At 32.0% G+C, this 14,096-nt stretch overlaps 1 protein-coding gene across 7 annotated transcripts in view; it reads right to left on the bottom strand.

Annotated features, from left to right (window-relative positions):
* LOC131928997 (ABC-type organic anion transporter ABCA8B) overlaps nt 1-14,096 on the bottom strand; it is a 77,293-nt gene that overhangs the window by 37,788 nt on the left and 25,409 nt on the right. For 5 of the 7 annotated variants that reach the window (XM_059285187.1, XM_059285185.1, XM_059285188.1 and 2 more), the window contains 17 exons: nt 13,462-13,598; nt 12,817-13,071; nt 12,229-12,360; nt 11,673-11,825; nt 10,915-11,052; nt 10,491-10,580; nt 9,780-9,986; nt 9,496-9,537; nt 8,291-8,512; nt 7,801-7,973; nt 7,299-7,374; nt 7,103-7,197; nt 6,224-6,343; nt 5,709-5,848; nt 4,875-4,973; nt 4,660-4,715; nt 2,463-3,476 (listed from right to left, as the gene is read on the bottom strand). In XM_059285187.1, the coding sequence (XP_059141170.1) occupies nt 3,375-3,476; nt 4,660-4,715; nt 4,875-4,973; nt 5,709-5,848; nt 6,224-6,343; nt 7,103-7,197; nt 7,299-7,374; nt 7,801-7,973; nt 8,291-8,512; nt 9,496-9,537; nt 9,780-9,986; nt 10,491-10,580; nt 10,915-11,052; nt 11,673-11,825; nt 12,229-12,360; nt 12,817-13,071; nt 13,462-13,598 (2,237 nt within the window). In that variant the 3' untranslated portion in view covers nt 2,463-3,374. Of the gene's footprint in view, nt 1-2,462; nt 3,477-4,659; nt 4,716-4,874; nt 4,974-5,708; nt 5,849-6,223; nt 6,344-7,102; nt 7,198-7,298; nt 7,375-7,800; nt 7,974-8,290; nt 8,513-9,495; nt 9,538-9,779; nt 9,987-10,490; nt 10,581-10,914; nt 11,053-11,672; nt 11,826-12,228; nt 12,361-12,816; nt 13,072-13,461; nt 13,599-14,096 lie in introns of those variants that run through there. The other 2 variants (XM_059285186.1, XM_059285184.1) reach the window with 2 other exon arrangements.

Raw genomic sequence — 14,096 nt, 5'->3', positions numbered from 1 at the left:
TACTGATATACATATATATGTATGTGTGCGTATATATAGATATATATATATATATATATGTGTGTGTGTGTGTGTTTGTATAATTGTGTGTATAAGCGTGTGTGTGTATAAGCGTGTGTGTGTGTAAGCGTGTATGTAGGTGTGTGTGTAAGCGTGTGTGCGACAGTCCGGAAAAGGTTTAATAATTACAGTGTATGATTTTCGTTTCTTAAAACTTTACGAATATTAAACTCTCATTCAGATGCGTTTCCCTTTAACAAAAGATTAGTATGTCAAAAAAAAATATATGCCTGTTCTGAGTTATAGAGTGGTTTGTATCATGCGCTACCCAAGTGTTCGGTATGTAAGTCTCAGAGCTTCGGCGGAGGTCAAGACACACACCCGACATATAATTCACGATAAGATTTTGTCAATGTTAACGTTAAAGCTATTAAGAAGGATTCGGTGAAGGCGCATATGAAACTGGTAGGGTTCGGTACCTCCAAAAAGGTTAAGAACAACTGCTTTAGAGTGTAGTTTGTATAAGGTGCAAGCTTATTTGGTCTACTTTTGGTTGTGTCTTTAGAACAATTTCGATAATAGTGTATTATAGTTTTAAATTATCAGTTAGGTTAAACAAAGTGACAAAGCATCACCTGTTGTCGTGTTGTACCATTTTTTTACATCGTTTAATAGGTCTAGTGGCCATAACTATATGAAAATTGCAGTATTAGGGCTTGTTATGAAACAAGCAATAAAAAATGACCTATTCAGTACAGTGGCGGAAGTAGAAAAAAGGGCCACCTCGCAAAAACATTTTAGCCCCCCCCCCCCATATATATATATATATATATATATATATATATATATATATATATATATATATATATATATATATATATATATATATATATATATATATATATATATATATATATATATACAGACACAAAATAAGAACTTAGGATACTCAATGCTGGCCTGTTCGGGTTTTGAAAAAAAAAATGTTTGTTTTTTTTTCAATTAGAAATAAATAACATCATGTCATGTGTGCAAGTGCATTAGTGTGTTTTTTTTGGAAAAAAAAACCTAGGGTCGGCACCCGGGGCGTCCCCCCCCCCCCCGGGTCATTCGCCCGTTGGAAAGCGGTAGGTGTGCGTGTACTGTACATGTAGCTGTAGGTATAAATGTAATTGTATTTGTAGATGCAGGTGTAGGCTTGGCTATGCACATCACCAATGGTCAAATAACCAGTGATCAACATCCGCGATGAAAAAACTGTCTGTGGACAACCCCTGAGAAAACATAAGTAAAAAACATTCGCAGTGAAACAGAAAACGAAACGTGACGTCACATGGAAAATATAGTCGGAAAGCCAACAGCCAAAAAAGTACACACAATAATGTCGTCATTGATTCTAGAGTAAACATTGAATAAAACCCATTAATTTGCCTAATCTTAAAAGTGGTTTGCGTGCAGTTTCTTTCATGTATCTCTCCGGGTAGGGACGAACCCCCCCCCCCCCCCCAACGAAATATAATTTATATAGAAAATATATACTTCTACTAGGCTCGGCCTCCCTGCCCCAGAATAAATTTATTCACCCCCTGCACATTTTCAAGTGCCCCGCCTTCGAAAAAAAGTCTGAAAGAAACACTGTCTTCGTGAGTGAGGTTTATCACCCAAATGCAGCAAACGGTTCTAGATTATAGAAGTAGGGTCTACCTTTAGTCTGTTAGTGTAAGATCAACAAAAATGACCGATGTTAATTTCAGACTTTTTTTTCTCTCTGAAGGGGGTACTTGAAATTTTTGTGGGTAGGGGGGGGGGGGGGGCGGACACTGTTAAAAGTATATTTTCTATATAAATTTTATTTCGGGATAGGAGACGGTAGACGTGCTTCGCAGACGAGCTCTGCCCCCCCCCCCCCCCCCCCAAAGAAACTCTAAATACAACTTTTGTTATGTTTGAGCAAGATTTAGGGGTATGACTACGACTATATTTGGTATCAATGTGCAGTAACTACATGTAGATCAGGCTTAAATCCGGCTGAAATGCCGATTCTGGATAAAAATCTGTTTTCAATGACATTTTTCGTTTCTGGTTAGATTTGAAGTTGAGGTGATGATTTTGGTTTTGTTTTCGGTTTACAGAAAAGAGACTACACTATCAACCTAGCGTCTGTTGTATTTCTCCCTCAACGGCCATTAGTAAATATAAATATGTTATATATATATATATATATATATATATATATATATCCCATATACCAACTCTCTTAAAAGAGAGGAATGCACATACAATTATTGAAGATGTAAAACAAAATGTTTTTAAATGAATTTAGCAGAAAACAGTATGATAAACAACAGAAAAACTTTTGAACTAATAATTTTCCATTTTATTTTCATTTGACAGAGCTAATGGTGAAGTGAGGTGGGTCATGTGATGGGGGGGGGGGGGGGAGAGGTGGTAGTTAGTGATTTGCTAATATATCAAGTTACATGAACTTAGATTACCGTCATAATTACTAAATATTTAAACATTACAGTATTTAAGTATTTAGACATTTTGCTTATAACATGAGATCCACCTACTATGGGATCCTTATAAAGAATAAGGTAATCTGCCCCACAAATTTTCCAACCTATTACTTCTTTTTAAGAAAAAAAACCATGGGGTGAGAAAGGGCATTAAAGCCTGGTAACTTGCAAAAGCAACTCTAGACTAAAACTTTTTAAAAATTGACAAATACTCCAGCTGATAAAAATAGAAGCCAATAGCATTTTTTTAAAACAATAAATATAAATACGGGTATATATGAACTAGTGATTGTAAAAATAAAATCAGTAAATCTGTGAACAAAATACGTTATAAGTGATTTGGCATATTTAAAAAGAAAAAGATTATTTTTCAAATATAAATAAATATCAGACTAGGACTATTTGTAGCCTGTGAATCATCAAAATTACCCACACTGGCAAAATGATGCTGGCTTTAAATGCAGTCAAAAATGACTATGAAAATTATTATAATAACAGCAATTACATAAAAAATTTAAAAAAAAATTGAAATGCAAAGCTTTTAAAGCTATTAAACATACATAATTAAAACTATTATATAATTGTTGGGATTTCAATGTTTTTAAATATTACTTTACAAAAGTAAGAGCATTTGAAATGTAAATCACTAATGGTCGGGAAGTTTAGTTTAAACTTGTTCCCTTAATTTGATTTTAAATAGATGATTTAATGCATAGCTTACAAGAATTAAAATAAAGACCAAAGTTAAAGGCACTGGACAACATTCATTTGAAACTTAAATAAATAAATATAAATTTTACATGAAGTAGCAACATTAAAAAAAAAATATTTGTGTAGGCTCAGCACAATATCTGGTCAAAGACTGACTGGCTCATTTCTATGTGACAATCGACGGGGTCTATCACAGGTGTTAACTTCATCTTCCTCCATTTGAAGTTTGGCAAAATACAGGAAAACCTGCCAAAATAAATTAACAGGTAATGAAATATTGCATCTCTTTATTTTTTTTTAAAGGATAGCTATAAAATATTGATGAATGTATTAATGTACACAATACAATTAATTAAAGGCTCTATTGTACTCATGTAAACTAAAATATTTAAAAAATAGCTTAACACTTCCAAAAAATACTAATCACACAAATAAGGGGTCATTCACTTATTGCATCAACTAGAAGGGGGAGTGGGGTATACAAATATTATTAACAACTCGGTGGATGAATCTCCACATGTTGTATATTACATCCATATACTTTCATGCAACAAAAACCACAAAACATTGAACCAGGATATATTATGAATTTAAATGACTGCCTGTAATTTAGAAAAACCCAGTCTAGCGGGTATATTTGTTAAACATTAGTAAATATGTGATTAACAATTGATAAAGAAATATATGACACTGAACCTGAGGTGCCAGTACAACATATGATAGTGTTGAATATAACTAGAGCCTACAGGAAATAGTGCTTTTAACTTATTTGTTCAAATAAAAAAGATTATAATGCTTAAATTTTAGATTTTTTTGTGGGAGACCCATAACTGAAATAAATAAAGCGGGAGTTATCTACCCTAAACTTTCTTGAATATCCTTATATAAGACTAAGGGGGATGGCAACTTGGGGTATAGACATGATTTTTAATTACTTAAACTTTTTAAAATAGAATAGAATCCTGTAGAAAAAAAAATTGCGCACAAAGTGAATAGGAAACAATGCATGTATATAGTGCCGAATATTATTACATTATAAATTCAGTTTTTTTTAGAAATCGGAAATAGCGTAATTTCAGTAAATGGAAATTACTCAAAAATTAGATCTTTTACTTATGAGTACAATTTTGTCTTTCTATCTGAAACAGTACTGAAGTTATAGGCTTTTGAAAAACAAAAGTAGAATAGGTGATAAGGACTACAGATTTGATATAATACTTATATATGAAATTTCATCAACCTAGCTGTAATGGTACTCAAGTTATCGTGTTCACAGGCACATCCACACAGACAGACAATATTGCAATACTATGTTTTTCTGACTCAAGGAAGTGTAAAACGTCTAGATTTGTGAAAATCGATTTTGATTTTTTGCACGATCATTTCCTCTATACTTCATATTTGAGAAAGTAAAAAGAAGTGTGTGTACCTGCTCCAATGTACTTTGGCTGAAATTGTATTCTTCCAACCCATGGGTAGATCTACCTGTAAAACAACACATATTTTTATCATATTTTACTTTTTACTATAAATTTCACTTTAAAAAAAAAACTATTTTCTAATTAATATCATGATTGATTTTTCTGTCATTAAACTTCACAGTTAACTGGACAAATAAAAGATAAAAAACAGTTGTTATCTTACAACTTTCAAGATGACTAAATGTTTCGCCTAAATTTTTCACATCATCTTTGGGTATAGAATATTGGGCTCTTTCTTGAAACCTTTCAACATTTTCTAGACCTGTAAAATAGATCTGTTATTAAATCCCAAAATAATCATTTTTTTTAATAAGTTACCATCTTGTATATATAATTTTTGTTTCATAATCTTATCCTAGATTAGACTTAAACCAACTTATTATTTATTTAAAATAATATTTATAATACCTTGTTTATTTATTGTAACTTATTTATTAATTATATCTCCTTTATTTAACAATAAACGAGACAAGCCATAGAGTGGAACCCCAAAGGCAAGCGACACATGGGTTAACCTACAAAGACCATAAGGATTGGGAGCAGCTGAAAAGAGTGGCAGGAGATAGTGAAGAGTGGAAAGCTTTGGCAGAGGCCCTATCCTCGCAAAGAAATAATAATGATGATTTATTAATAAAAACTAATTTTAAATGTTAATTTTTTTTTACTCCTAACATGATTCAAGGCACTGTTAAAACCTTTATTGAACTTGTAATTTTATCATTACACCACAAGCCCTCAACCCTAGCTGCTACTAACAAGTCCCTTACAATCGTCACTCCAGCTTTTATACCCGCACTCAACCTTGGGATAACAAGACCTAAACACCCTTGGGTTAACACCTAGGTTAACTCAACTCAAACATGTACTCTCTCCTAAGTTCTAGACTATTCTAACCTCCAAATGACCCATTACAAGTCACACAAATAGCTGAGAATACTTCAATAATGTCAATATCATTGCACTAAGTATTGTTGTACTATTTGACAGAATGTTTCACCTGGGAATAACATTTTCAAGTGATTTTCCAGATCATCCATCTTTGACTCAATGTCTGATACATTGTTATTTTCCAGCTTGACTTCCAAAATGTATCCACTGCCATATTTGTTCTTTAAGTGTTGGGTAGAGCCCAGGCATCTTTTGGGTTAGAAAATAACAAATTGTAATTTATTTAATAAACAGAAATTGGGATTCTCTCACATCAACAAATGAATAGCAAGCACAGTAGTAATACATTTATCATTTTAAGATGGGCTCTAATATAGTATTAAAACATTTATCCTCATTGGATTGTGAGATGGGGTAATTCAAATATCACTGGTTAAGTAAGGATGATATTAAACTGATGCTATTAGGACAATTGTCTTGACCAACAAGGTGAAAAAAAAAACATTTTAGAACAGAAAAAATTGCCATGTAAGTAAACTTTTTGCACATAGAAAAATAGGCTACTTGCTCCAATTACAAGTAATGAGAAAATAATCTTACAACAGAAAATGTGTCTAGACTTACTCAAGCTGGCCGTTGACCATGATGCCCACACGTCCACACAGGGCATCAGCCTCTTCCATGTAATGTGTTGTCAGTATAGCTCCCCTGTTTGTGTTTTTAAAACTGGAGCTTATTGTGTCCCTAAAATAGGTTGACAAATAAAATGAACCATATAGTAAAGCATCAAACAATCCAATCCATATAAGCCACAAGCTCAACTGGCTTTATGAACAATTAAAATAAACCTTAGTTAATCATTTAACAACCATTTTACTAAAATGGTAAATCTTATAGGAAAAGACAAAAGCTATGTTATGGGTTGGTAGTTTTAAGATTAAACAAAACGTATTATGTAACTTGCTGATCTACCATCATTACATCAGTTTTACTTTAATAAAGTAAAAAATAACTGCTGTCTTCTTTATTGAACTACACAACTGTTTTCACTGTTCGAGTCTGAAATCATGCTGTCAGTAGAAAGGCATACTCCAAACAGCAACTAATAACATAAAACTTGGGACTAAGTTCAATTTTTTTTTAATCTGTCAAGAAACCCAATAGAGTTTTCCTGTCAGCAGCCTTCTACCAGATAGATGTGCCACCAGGGTTAGGAAGCAAAAAATATGAATCTTGAAAGAAAGAGAGCAACAGAATGCTCTGCAACTAAACAATGCTGATTTTAAATTACTGTCTTATCAAGCTATCACTGATACAATGAGTAACAAGACTTTATTTTAAAACTCACTTCATATTACTTAGAAGTCAACTACTACTTAAGTTTAATGATGATTAAGTTGATTAATTAAAGAAGTAATCAAAACTGTAAGATAAATATTAAATTTAAACATAGTTTGAACCATTTCTCTAAAACCCTACAAAGGAATCATGTAAAAACTTTACCACAAAAATCGTTTGGACTGAGGGTCCATGCCAGTTGATGGTTCGTCCAATAAAACTAATTGAGGTGATCCAAGTATGCTTAGAATGTAGCTCAACTAGTAAAAATAATTAATTTTATTAGTGGGGGAAAATAAATGAACATGAGATGATTTGAAATTATTTTTAAAACATTGACTTCTTCCAAAATAAAACTCACCTTCCTTTTTGTCCCTCCTGATAATGCTTTAGTCTGTTTTTTCTGGTGCTCTGCCAACTTTAAGTTTTCTATGTAGCTGGTCAATGATAAAATTTTAAAATCTAACAGTACTGAAAAATGTAACTCATCCTACTAGAACGTATTTGTCCCTAACATTTAATTAAAAATGCAGTAAATAGGCCTGCAGTAACAAGGAGTAAATTCAAATGAAATGTTTCCTAAGTAGATAACAAAAGTTATGTCTTTATGTTTTTTCTTATAAAATCCTAACTCTGTGATATTTTACTATAGACTGCTTGTTATATTTAAAATGGATTATATTTTATAATTTTAATCTTGATTATGAACCAAAAAGCAGTTTAAAAAAAAAATTCACTAGATGCTAACGAAATAAATTAAACAAAAGCTAGTTTCACAATCAATGATTTCCCTATAATTGTCCTCAGTTATATTTATTATTTTATAATCCTCAGAGAATAGAAAAAGAAATCAAACAACCTACTAGTTAACAACATTCCTGACATTTGTTTGGGAAAGCCCTTTGATATCAGCAAAACATTTTAGATGCTCCTCCAGTGTGATAGTTTCCCACAATGCATCTAGTTGTGGGCAGTAGGCCAAACATTCAAGCACAGATAACACATTAGATCTCATGTTGTTGCCATTTACAACTACCTGTGAACATACATAAATTAAGAAATTATTTACGGTGTTTAGCCAAGCACAACTAGCATACGAACATAACTCAGATAACAGCATACAAGCTGTTTGTTTCTTCAAATTACTTTTTAAAAATAATTTAAAACTATGATATTAACCACTCCATTTTTCTATAATTATTGTCATTTTCATGTTTATATTCCTTTTTCTATAGTTTAGTTATCAATAACAATTACAACAATGGAATAATTAGGAAATGAAGTTTAAAAACCAAACTGGTAGGTTCCCCTTAATTCATTCAACATTCAATCAAATAAAAAGAAATGTCTCACCTGGCCACAAGTTGGCTTTGTCTCTGCAATGATCATACTGAGAGCTGTAGTTTTCCCAGCTCCATTGGGTCCCAACAGACCCAAGACCTCCCCTTCATCCACACCAATGCTCAAGTTACGCACTGCTGTTTTTGTTTTCATGGAGGCTGTGTTGCATAGGCTTGTTTTGTTTGTTCTCTTGACATAATCTTTTCTAAGCTCATAGGTGTAGGCCACTGGTTGCTATGGTAACAGAATATATAACAATGCTTTAAGATCAGATAAATAAGTTATAAAAAGCTTATTCTGCATCAGTGACATACCGGATACCAAGAGAAAACAATATAAGTATATGTCATTTTACTTAAAGTAAAATGAAACAAAAGTTTACTTAAAGTAAAATGAAACAAAAGTCATTTAGAACAGTGTTCTCCTACAAAACACTTTTTCCAGGTGACTTGACTTTGTTTTGGAAAAAGATACTTATCAGATATGTATTAAACAATTAACTTTGAGTAAAGGAATTAACATAAATTTTACTATCAATAATTAAATAAATAATTTTTGATATTTTTAAATGATTACTTCAGCGTGATGCTATTGTAAATTGTTCACAATTTAAAATAAAAGTGGAAAGTTAAAATCATTAAACAGTTAAACAGTAAGATTAAAAACAAATATGACAATAAATAGGGCATGCTTTGATAAAAAAATTTAAAATACTATATAAACAACAAGCAGCCTTTTCCAACTTATTTAACATCAAATACAAAGAAATACACAATTCAAAGTATGGGGTTGGGAGTTGTCCATAAATGATGATACACACCTATGAGTTATAGTTCAGACAAGTTACATTTTTAAAAATTCATTACTAAGAAAATGGAATTGGGACTGAAATTGATTTGATTAGTGCACACATTATTTCCCCACTATATTTAAACTATGATAAACTGGTGCTTTGTTTTCTTCTACCAAACAAAAACACATTAAATTAAATAACTAAAACTAATGGATTATAACATAAGTTTCAAGATGCTCTACATGCTTTCTTCTGTGCTCGGAACACAGTTATTTACAGGAAACTAATAGTAAAGGTTTAATTTTAAAATTAAAGTTTCACAATGCTGAGGATTATTTAAATCAATGATGACATTCCTGTTAAAATAAAAACAGGGTAACAGAACATAAAGGAAAGTACCCAGAAATGTTGAATGGTACATTACCTTGACATTATTTTGTGTGAGACCAAAAGATGAGGCAGTGTTCTAGTGGGAATAAGAATGCAATCAGTTCAATGGGATGGCGGGATGGATTTCTAAACTTTATCTGGTTTGAGTTCTTACCTAAATGTGGTATTAGGCTAAGTTTCTAAGCTCTAGTAGGCCTATAATATATTGTGCGAGTAGGTAAAGAAAGAAATAGCACTGGCTACATGCATTAAAAGGTAAAGATAAAAAACTAAACCACTGTATGATAATACTCAAGTAGGTGGCACAAAATATTGTACCTTGGGTGCATTTGCATTTAAGCTTTCAATTCTCAGTCTCTCTGCTCTGATGTCTTCATCCTCATCTCCAGAGCTATCCCTGTTCCTTAATGGAGTATAACTCACAGTACTAGAATAGCATGGAAAAGCTTCCTTGAAATCTCCTCCCATTTTTTTGACATCCAATACACGCAACAGCCAGTACATCCAAATGAAATTAATCAAAGGCTGAAAGTAATCAATTATTTTAAAATAATCTAAAGTAATTAGAATGTCTTAATTTTGTGTTAGCACACCAGGTGAATGCAATCAAACATGTTAAAATAATCTGAAGTAATTAGAGAAGTCTAAGGAAAGAAAATAAAAATGCAAAATAAAGACCTACAATTAAACAATTTCAGAAAAAATGTAAACATAATGCGAGAGTGATCTCCCCTAAACTTGCTAATTTAAAAAAAAGAATGTGAAATTTAAAAAACAAAGACAATTTCAGTGAAAAAGTAAAAGAAAATGAGCGAAGAAACATTGTGCTCCACATAAAAGCCTGTGTGTCAAGAGTAAGCAATTTTTCCGACCCCTTTAATAATAAGTAGTATTATTAATCGTTGATAAAAGAAAGCTATAAATCAGACACACAAAATATAACCCCTCACTAAATTCAACTTAATTAGAACTTAGAATTTGTGTTTTAGCTAAACTTGGTACAAAAGAAATTCTTTCTGTGTAGCTCACCATAATGATGGTTATGACAACATGGTTTTCAAACTTGAAGTAATCACTTGTGGAGACCTCCTGTTGGCTCAGTGTAGCAATCAAATATATCTGATGGAAACAAGGATAATAAACACAAAAATTATGCTAAACATTTGCAGTAAATAAGTACTTTCCAACTCAAATGTTAACATTTAGTGAATTTCAAATTTAAACAATTTGCTTGTTTTAAGGAAATATTCATTATTTTTAAAATGAACATTGTGCAGTATAGTTAGCAATTCACCATAAATTGCAACAGTTTTTATTCAGCAGGTTATGTTTTAAATAGTTGATCTTCTTAAGCATTCATAGGTCCATAGGGAAGTGTGCTAAAGTTAAAGTAACTTAAAGGATAAAGAACAGGTCAGGTTGTTAACTGCCAGATAGATTGTAGTGAACTCACCCGACTGATGTAGTAGATGCCCCCAAAGATGGTGTACGGAGGATCAAAAATACAACAGATGTAATGGATGACTGTGGCAGCTTCACTATGTGCTAACATATCAACAAGTGAGACTGTGAGGTAAGGCAACAAACAAACCTGCAACACAATTTTCACCATTAGTTGTTCAGTAAAGTAATTTACATCATAACAACATACAACACTATATAATTTACATTTTAAAAATGTACAGCATTATTTTATTTACTGAATAGAAACTTGGAACCACGCTATTTAATTTTAGGTAAAAAAAAATAAGACAAAGTTAACATTTAGAAAATTGTCTATTGGTTTGTCTAAATTAAATTTTATAGCTCTCCGTTATGATACAGATTCTCACTAAAATTTCAATCACTGACATAACTAAACCTGATTGCTGTCACTAAAAGTTTCTCTAAAACTTCATTATGTGAGAATATTAAATATGATGCTGTCACTAAAGTTTTTATCTAAAATGTTATTAAATGACTAGTTACACTAAGTGGTTACACTTCTGACTTGATGCATGTGAGGCAGTGAAGTTTGGATCCAGTGCGGTTAAAACTGCTGTCTTTACTTTGTCTTAATTCTGAACCTGTGTATACCCTAGGCGTTGAAATAACACTCTCTGTCAATATAGCTATTTCAGTAATGACACTTGTTTCCAAACCCGCTACATGTTTGGTGACATTACGTACACTAATGTTAGCTGTCAGATGCATCTTCCTTACAATACATACCATAGTTAAAATCTGTGAGAGGTATGCGTGGCATGATTCAGATTTATCAAAGATGAAGGAGACCACTAGTGCCAGTAGAATGTTCAATGGTATGTTGGTGATAAATATCAGGACAAGTGCAGCTATTGCTCCCTCAGAATTCAAGCCAGGAACCTATACACATAGATTTATAAAAAGAAACTTTGATATAGAGATTCCTAGCCAAAACATGTTCACATACATTTACGAAAAAATTATATTGAAAGCCAAACGATACATATTTTTAATTGCTTAAGTTGTATAGAATCCACAAGGATCAAGAAACAGGAGTTAAAAAACACCTAATGCAGTGAATTTTAAAAAGACATATCATTGCAAAGATTTGAAAAAAATGTGGAAAAAATAGCAAAAGATGAACTCTACTTCATTTCCCCCATGGCTAAAAAAAACCAGCAAGAATTTTTCCAATGAGCTCAAAAATCTATTTATAATATGAACTGGTATGATAAAGCTTTAAATCAACCCTTAAGACATCAGTTTAATTGATTAAAAACAAAATTAACAAACATAAACATACCTGCATAGCCAACACAATGATGAGTACACTAACTGAAGGTATGAGGTAAATTAAAATGTCCACCAGGTAAATGGTCCCCCAGTATTGGTTAAATGTTACCCCAGCTATGCGCAGCTGTCCTCTTAGCTTCAACTAGAACAATTTAAAAAGAAAAATAGTTTTGAACAAGTGCCAATTTAAAAGCCGAAACAATGAATCACATTAATTTAAAAACATGAAAATCTTTATTTGCTCGTGTATCAACAATGAAAACATTCAATTCAAAACATTGATATTTGTAAAGATTCTTACATTTCATGTTCATAACATGAGGTTCAATGAATATTTACATCTATAATACTTTCAATTAATATTTTTTGGAGTGGACACTAGTGAAATTATCTATGTTGTATAAAAATTATGTTTTCTATTTTGTCTGGGGTGGGCAGGGCAGTAGATGTGGTGGTGGTGGTGGGTCATGCAGAAATGCCTTTAAAAAACTCAGCTAGAATGCACATTAAAAATGCATATTTAATTTAAATGTAAAGTATGACATACAGTTGATTCACAAATCTAGCAAAGTTTCCTTGACAGATGTAGCTGACTTACCTCTCTGTCCTTAACTATATCCCCTGCAAATCCTGGCAGTACAGATATAAAAGCCAAGCCAACCATCAAGACAGAGGCCATGGCCCCACTGTTAAACTGTATAGCAGCTGAAACCTCAGGCCAGGGGAAGCTATTCCCTTCAATATATGTGGATATGTTGAACATTCTCAAAAGGCTGTGGGTGACAAAATTTATTGCAACAGGAATACTGTGCAGTGCTGTATCATTATAGATGATCACAAAGTTGGTTAAGGCCTGTGAACAAATTAGAAATTGTAAAAACTAAATATATATAAGTGAAAAAAACAACATTATAAATTTTTTGTTTTATTAAAATATTTAACAGACTAAAGATGTCCAAAGTATGGGATATTATTAAATAATTTATACAGCATATTCATCCTAGACCAGGGGTCGGCAACCTGCGGCTCGCGAGGCGCATGCGGCTCTTTTGATATCAAGATGCGGCTCTCCAGCTCCTTGCACAATTACTAATAATCTTAATAAAAAAATAAAATATTTGAAATAAAAACAATGTTAGTGGCTCTTTAAAATCAGGGAAATTTTGAAAATTTTAACTTTTGGCTCTTCCGCTTCAAAAGGTTGCCGACCCCTGTCCTAGACAATAGGCAGAAGAAGGAGTACCTTTTGTGTGAGAGAGTTAATCTGAAGACCCAAGAAATGTGGTGCCACAGCTGATGTATTTTTGGTCTTAGCTGGATAGCTGTCAACTGCTAGATATGATTTCCAGTCATCTATCAAATACTTTGAGTTTGCTGAATCTAAGGAAAGATTGTGAAAATGCAAATCAGATACAATACAATTAAAGGGTTTCTGTGAAAAAAATTTTAAAACTAGAGAAAGAAATATTGCTCCATATAATTGACAGTGAGTAACCATTTTTTAATGTCTGTTGAATGATGTGATGTATCAAGCATTATTGTCTATTTAAGTCTTTAATAAAAGACGTCACAGACCTATTTACTTTTAACACAAAATTAAATCGTCGTCTTAGTTTACCGATCCCATATACAACTTTTTTCCAAAAACATAGCTTAACCTACTCTGGTTCTAATTTGTGGAACAATCTTCCTAATAAAATAAAACTATCTAGATCTGAAAATATATTCAAAACTAAACTAAAACAATAATTATTTAATGACCTATCTAACTGACTCATTGCAACATTTCTCATTATCTATTATATTCTTATTTTATCTCATTTTGTATTATAACTATGTAATATTACTTCTTTATTCCACATTTTTTAGAGGTATGTT

Source organism: Physella acuta, unplaced genomic scaffold (assembly GCF_028476545.2).
Source record: "Physella acuta isolate Inbredline_101_S28 unplaced genomic scaffold, ASM2847654v3 ptg001582l, whole genome shotgun sequence".
NCBI lineage: Eukaryota > Metazoa > Mollusca > Gastropoda > Physidae > Physella > Physella acuta.
Note: the sequence above shows the minus strand (reverse complement) of the source record. Positions and strands in the feature narration are given on the sequence as shown.